Source organism: Manacus vitellinus, unplaced genomic scaffold (assembly GCF_001715985.3).
Source record: "Manacus vitellinus isolate BGI_N305 unplaced genomic scaffold, ASM171598v3 scaffold_64_pilon, whole genome shotgun sequence".
Classification (NCBI taxonomy): Eukaryota; Metazoa; Chordata; class Aves; order Passeriformes; family Pipridae; genus Manacus; species Manacus vitellinus.
Genome location: NW_021940718.1, coordinates 2,531,484 through 2,538,629, shown reverse-complemented (window position 1 = coordinate 2,538,629; position 7,146 = coordinate 2,531,484). Strand labels below are relative to the sequence as shown.

Here is a 7,146-nt window from a genome sequence, read left to right as displayed (position 1 = left end):
ACACGAGCCGCTCCATCATCCGCAACGTGAAGGGCCCGGTGCGAGAGGGAGACGTTCTCACCCTGCTGGAGTCGGAGCGCGAGGCCCGGCGGCTGCGCTGAGCGGGACCTGCCCGAGCGCCCGTCCCTGGGTCCTCCATCGGGGGATGGAGCCTGTCGACCGTCCCTGCATCGTCCGTCAGGGGATGGAGCCTGGCGGGTGGGGAGGAGCGTGGTGGTCTTGTCACTGCAATAAAGGGTTTTTCCAGTAGCCCCGTGCCCGGGTCTCACTCAGGGAGCGCCTGGGAGCTCTGTCTCATACCTGAGCACCTGCTGCTTTCCTCGGGCTCAGCAGGGACAGCAGCACGCCCTGCTTGTTGCTGGGGTTGCACGTAATGCATTCGTTGTAATATTATTGCATCTTTATTGACCTGTCACAACAAAAATAACCGTGTTTTGATTACAGCAGCCTTAATCCTGACCTTCCTGGTAAGCAGTTTTCTCTATGTGATAGTGAAGTGGCGTCGGAAACTTACGGGACCTCAGTGGAATTTAATCACAAGTTGGAAATCAAGCTTGGTACCAGCTTGCAAAGCAACAACCTGCTGCTTCTGTCTGTCTGTCCTCAGTAAGCTGTTCTCTGAATGCTGCTATAAATACACCTACTTGCTGTCCTTCCTGTCAGTCACATGCAGAGAGCAAGTGCTTGTCTGACTCCTCTATCTCACTTTCTTCAGCTTTCCCCTCCACCACAAGATCAGCTAGCAAGATGTATTGCTTTAGGATATTACATGAAGCAAAAGTATGGCTGAAAAAATTAGGAATGAGCCTGAAAACTATCCTGCTTCAAGGGCTGGTTTTTAAGGACTGGTGTTTTCTGTCAGCTTAGAGTTGTCCTGGTTTGTGGTGTGTTTAAGCAAAGTCAAGTCTGCAGCCCCTGGTCTGTGATCTTTGATGTGAGTGTTCTTTGTCCTGCAATGTCCTGAGCTTGACTGAGGCAGGTCAGTGGCAGTGTGACTGAGAGTCTGGGTGTCCTAAAGCTGAGCAGAGCACTGCTGGGACAGATGTACACATTGCTAAACTTGAGCAGACAATGATGATTTCTGTAGGGCTGGTGTTTAAGAGTATTTGTGGGATTTTTCCCAGGTGTTAGTTATGCCCTGGGCAGCTCATGGGCAGCCTGAGGTGAATTTTGTGCCCTGGAGAAAGCCCTTGTCAATGTGCTCATGATGTTGCTCAATGTGGTTCTTTTTTGGTGTTGTTTCAGTTTTAGAGCATCACACAAGGCTGTCTCTGGTTTGTGGGATGCAGCAGAGCTCAGAACTGGCCCTGAGTGCCAGAAGTCCTCAGAGTTTACATCTCTGGCTGCTGTTTGTTCCCTCACAGCCTCAGCAGTGACCCAAGAGTGTTTGCTCTGGCCCCTGCCAGCCCTGACTGCTGGGTGACTGGGACAGGAGCCACCAGCTGTGAGCTGCAGCCAGACAGAGGGAAACCCTGTAGTGGGGGTGGTTCAGGGCTGTATCCCTGTGGGGTCAGCCTGGTCTCTGTCCATGTGAGGAGGGAGGTGATTTGCATCCCCACACTCAGTGTGGTGATTGCCCTTAATGATGCAGCACCACAGAGAACCAGGGCTGGTGAAGGGCTGTGGCTGGTCCCTTGTCCTGTTTTTCCTGCAGAGTGAAAGGGGCAAAGACACCACTGCACCTGCCTGGGACGGTTCTGTGGGAGGAAAACCAGACTGAGGGATGTAGTCAGTGCATAAACTTGAAGGGAATGACTTGGAATGTGGGGGCTGTGCCTCTGCTGCAGCTCTCGGGGGCTTTATCATGACAAGGAGGCAGGAGACCGCTGGTGGTCACTGTAATATTTCAAAATAACTTTAAATTTTATTTATATCTTAAAAATAAACACCAGTATTAAAATAGCAGTAAACAGAGTAGTGTATTAGAGTGGCAGTGAGCGCTGTGTATAACTCCAGTGCAAAGCTGAGACGGGCCCACGAAGAGGGCAGCAGGGTGGTGCCCAGAGCTTTGGGGGGGAGGTTTATAGTTTCTTGGGGGGATGTTTCCCAGCTCAGAGCAGGCCTGGCAGGGGCAGAAGTTAGGGGGAGGCTGGGCCAAGGAGCAGGAATGGGGGCTGTGACAGGTTTACTTTTGTGAAGGGCTCAGAGCAGAGCTGCTTTCCCATGCAAAACCCTTTTACCTCCTGGTCCTTATCCTTACCCTGTTCCCACCCCACACAGTACTCATACACTTGCAAAGACACACATGTTCTCTGACATACGTGTTTCCCTCCACAGGCCCTACCTGTGTGCTCTGAGCTCTTCTGGCCCATCTGTTTTTCCTGACACTGTCCTCCCCTTTGGGATGGAAAGTGGGCAGAGAGGGACTGGGCTGTGGGCTCTGGCTGTTTGCATAGTCTGTGGGACTGGTTAAATGGGGAAATGTTTAGGAGGCAATTGCTTTCTTCCCTTTGGGAGAAGGACCCCATGTGGGGTATTATCTGGGCAGGCTCAGTCCCCAAACACATCCTTGGCCCTAAGCCTCTTCTGTCACTTGGCTGCAGCCCCAACTGCTCAGAGGTTTTGCTCCCATTGAACAAACCAAATCCCGAGTGATTTCATGTGGAACTCCATCCTTTGGCCAAGCAATATAATTTTTTTGCTTTGTGTGCATGTGCTAGAAAAAATAAAAAAAAAAAACAGATTTCAGCCAGGAAAGGAAATGGCAGAAAAGAAGGGCAGCAAGTATGTCAGACTGGAAGTGCTCCCAGCCCACGTCCGAGGCAGCGTTGACCAGCTGGTGTCCCCTCTCCCAACGTCCTGCACAGCACTGTGACCCTGCTCAGGGCCAGGAGCTGTCACTTGCCCTCCTGGCTCTGTGTCACCAGCACTGCTGCCTTCTCGGGGCTGCCAGAGAGCACAAACCAGGGGCTGGTTCTGCTGAGTTTGTTCTCTGCTGCTCCCTCCTTGCAGAGGGCTCGGAGGCAGTGCAGCTCTGGTCATGGCAGGGAGTAGAGGGGATGGGGTGACTTCTGCTCCTTGCATGTCCCATCCCGAGGTCAGTTGATGCTTGGCTCCTGTCACTTGATGCAGTGAGTTGGCCACGTGTGAGTGGAGACGGGCAAGGGAGGCTCAGGGACAGTGCTAGTGACAGGACTAAAGCTGCAGAGAGCAATTTGGCACAGAGGGGTGGCAGGTGAGGGAACATGAATCACAGCCCAGTGCTGATGGTGGCTGCTGGCTGGATCCCAAGGTCACTCTAATTTGGTTTCTTTGGACTCCCAGGGTTCTTCGTGGCTGTCGGTGATGCCGCCTGCTGCAGAGAGAGCAGTCACAAAATGTCACCAGAGACCCCTCCAGTGACTCCTGGTCAGGGCCAGCAGGGCTATTCTGAGCATGTGGCACCTGGAATGCTCTGCTCTTGCTCCTGCAGCTCCTTCCTGGAGACCCTCACCTGTGCCACGGCTCTGTCCCCTCCCCTGGGGCGACCTGCCCACCTGAGTGTGGGACGTGGCAGGCGCCGGGGCAGTGGTGTGGGACATGGGCAGTGGTGTGGGACAGGGGCAGTGCTGTGGGACATGGGCAGTGGTGTGGGACAGGGGCAGTGCTGTGGTACTCACGGGCAGCTGAGCCTTCGTGCCGTTGAGGTGGGCGTAGAGGAGCGCAGCGATGTCGCTGTGTCCGGCCTCCAGCGCGATGGCCACGGCGTTGTTACCATCCTAAAAAGGAAGGGAGAGCATGTGGGAAGGGGTGTGAGGACAGGACAGGGCGTGGGGCTGCCCAGGCCCGGCGGCAGAGCCTTACGCTGTCCACGATGGAGACGTTGCAGGCGGGCTGAGCCAGCAGCAGCTTCACGGTCTCGGCGCGGCCGTGCTCGCAGGCGCACATCAGCGCCGTGGAGCCCTCCTCGTCCTGCAGGTTCACGTCGGCCCCGCAGGCCAGCAGGGCCTCCACCATCTCCTGCCGGCCGTGGCTCACAGCCAGCATCAGCGCAGTCTGGCCAGCCTGCGGGGAAGGGACACTGCCAGGCCACCCCTGCCCCTGCTGTGCCACCCGCTTGTGCCCCCTGCCCTGCAGGGCCGCTGCCGAGAGCCCTGTGCCAGCCAGGAGGAGCTCCTAAGGTGATGCCCTCCCCGTGTGCTGACCCCTCCAGGTTTTAGAGCCACGGTCCTGCCCTTGGAAGAGCTGAGCGTGGCTCTGGCAGCTGCTTGGGGGTGTGGGCAGAGGGGTGGGATGTGGTGGCCCCCAGCCCGTGCCAACCTGGCTGGCCTTGGCGTTGACGTTGCCCATGCTGAAGAGCCTCCGGACCACGTTCATGTCGTCCTCCTGCTCGACAGCCGCCAGCGCCGCCAGCATGAGGGCAGTGTACCCGGCCTTGTTCTGGTGGTCCACGTTACAGATCCCTGCAGGGGTGGGCAGAGGGGGCTCAGGATGCTGGAGGGCTGGTGGGAGACATGGACCAAGCCATGTGCCTGGCTCCTGCCCTGCCTGGGTGCTGTAAGCCATCCCACAGCCCCGTGGGCACAGAACTGCTGATGGGTCCCCCCTTGAAATCCAGGCTCTCACCCCCCCTACCCATGCACGGGCACAAGCCTGGGCAGTTCTCCCTGCCCCTCTGCTCCAGCACCTTCCCCAGGTGCCTGGCAGGCCACGTGGGATGTGGCCTGGGGTGGGGGGCACCGACCTGTGTCCAGCAGCAGCCGCACGATGTGGAAGTTGGAGTGGGAGACGCTGTAGTGCAGGGCCGTGTTGCCGTTCCCATCTGCCAGGTTCACCACGTGGGCCAGGAGAGCCGGTGAGACCTCGGCAAACGCCAGGAGGTGGTTGGCAACAGTGTCGGGGACGGACGACTTCTGGCTGGACAGACGGAACCACTCCTGCAGGACCAGGCTGCTGCTGGCCAGCTGTGGGCAGAGAGGGGCTGAGCTGGGGCTGGGGCTCCCCCAAAGCCTCTGCATGGGCCACCCTGCACCCACCCCCCACCAGTGGCCTGGTGGGGAGCAGAATCCCTGCTCCAGAGGGGGCTGGGTGAAGGCCAGACCCTGAACCCCCCAAACCCATGTTGGGATGGCCTGAGCTGAGTCCACAAAGGTTTTGGGGTATCTAGGACAAAGCCTGGAGCAAAGGGCTGTATTTGGGGGAAAGGTGCTGAGCCAGGCTTTGCTGGCCCCTCTCTGGGGAGGGCCAGCCCTGGGGGGATGCTGGCAGGGGCTGGGCGAGCCACCCCAGCACCTCACTCACCACCTCTTTGCTCTTGGTGGCACCGGGGTGGCCCAGGTGGGTCTTGACGATGAGACAGGCCTCCCGCATCCTGGGGCTCAGCTCGAACCTGGGGAGAGCAGGGGGGCATCTCGTGTAGAGCTCTGCATCACCCCACCAAACCCTTGGGGTGGGGCACCCTGAGCCCCCCCGTGGAGCTCCCCAGTGCCTGTGAGCCTCCACAAGCTCCCCAAGGCACAACCTCCAGCCTGGTGGCTGCAGCCTGGCAGCTTCAGCCTCTGCAAACCTCCGCAGAACGGAGCCTTATACGGATGTGCTCGGGCACGATTTACCCATTCTTAGGCCAAATTTTTTCCTTTTGTTGAAAAATGCCATTGAGGACTGTTGGCTTTTTTTGTCCCACTCCAAACTATCTTCTGCAGCAAAGAGGCATCTGGGGCCTCTTGTCCTTTCCTTAGCAGACCCAAGAAGCTGGAAGCATTGTTCCCTGATGAATGGTTTCTGCAGGAGCTGAATGTGTTTTTTCCATCGGCTGCACCGAAGCCATGGCAGATGCCCCAAGCCAGCAGGGCCAGTGCCAGCCCATGGCTCCCAGCTGCGCAGGGCCAGGGAGCCTTTCCCATCAGCACTTACTTCTCCTTCACCTCAGGCAGCTCTGGCAGGGCCACGTCAGTCCCCTGGCACTCCTGTCCTGGCTCACACGCGCCTTCCCCGGCCTCCTCCTCCGAGGTTTCGGTGTCTCCCTGCTCTGAGCTGTCAGAGCTGTCGGCCAAACCCTTCTCAGAGGAGCTGTCACCTTCTTCCTCTTCCTCCTCACTGGATGTGCTCTCATACCTGCACAGAGGGAGAATCCTGGGTGGCAACACAGCACCTGGCTGGTCCCCTCCAGGCCCTGCCACTGTCAGTGCCTCCAGCCCAGGACAGGGATGCTGGGGCCAGGACTGGCTCATGGGGGTTGCAGGAACCCCCTCAGCACGTACTCCCCGTTCAGCACTCCCACAAACTGCAGGCTCTTCTTGCTGCCCTCTGCCTCGCTCCGGGGGGGACCATCCCGCTTCTTCATGATGGACTTCAGGGCTCCTGTGGGCAAAGAGGTGGATGTCAGGGGCCAGTGAGCAAGAATCTTAGAATCTTAGAATCACAAAACGGTTTGGCTTGGAAGGGACTTTAAAGATCATCTTGCTCCAACTCCCCTGCCATGGGCAGGGACACCTTCCAGCAGACCACCTTGCTCCAAGCCCCTCCATCTTGGGCCTTGAACACTTCCAGGCATGGGGCATCTACAACTTCTCTGGGCAACCTGTGCCAGGGCCTCATCACCCTCACAGGGAAGAATTTTTCACTAGTATCATCTAATCTAAATGTACTCTCTGTCAGTTTGAAATTGTTCCCCCTTGTCCTGTCACTACATGCTCTTGTAAATAGTCTCTCCTTGAGGCTGGCCAAGCACCCCAAACCCACCAGACCCCAGGGCGGGTAGAGAAGGGACATGGGCAGCTGCAGGTAGTGCTGGCCCTGCAGGCACCGTCCCCAACAGGGCCATCCTCTCCCTTCCCACAGGAACATCCCAACCCAGACCCTGGTGTCATCCAAGGCATTGACTCACCAGTTGCAGGGCTTGGGGTGGCTCCACTGTCCCGTGCTGGGGACGGGTCCTGGCTGCTGTGTGTCGTGTCCAGCACAGCTGGCCTGGGGGCCAGGCTGCCTGGGCACATCCCCTCTGTTGCTCCCGTGCCCTGCACTGAGAGGCTGCTCGGGCCATTGCCTGGACCAGGCTCCATCTCCTTGCCCCCCCCAGGCTCTGCCTCCTTGCCCGCACCAGGCTCCTTCTGTCCTCCCACCAGGACGATGCTGCCCACGTCGGTCTGGCTGCCCTTGTCATCGCAGCTGGCAGCCGAGTCAGGCCCGACCGCCACGTCCCGCCCGTCGGGGCGGCAGCTCACCCCG

The 7,146-nt window shown here is 58.4% G+C and overlaps 1 protein-coding gene across 1 annotated transcript; it reads right to left on the bottom strand.

Annotated features, from left to right (window-relative positions):
- Positions 1–1,833: 1,833 nt before the first annotated feature.
- Positions 1,834–7,139, bottom strand: KANK3 (KN motif and ankyrin repeat domains 3; the record flags this gene model as incomplete). The annotated part of the gene is made up of 9 exons (XM_029963919.1): positions 1,834–3,295; positions 3,600–3,698; positions 3,784–3,984; positions 4,240–4,382; positions 4,664–4,883; positions 5,221–5,308; positions 5,833–6,033; positions 6,180–6,279; positions 6,806–7,139. Coding segments are annotated over 9 exons (1,443 nt in total), but the record flags the coding sequence as incomplete, so codon positions are not given.
- Between the last annotated feature and the right edge of the window lie 7 nt (positions 7,140–7,146).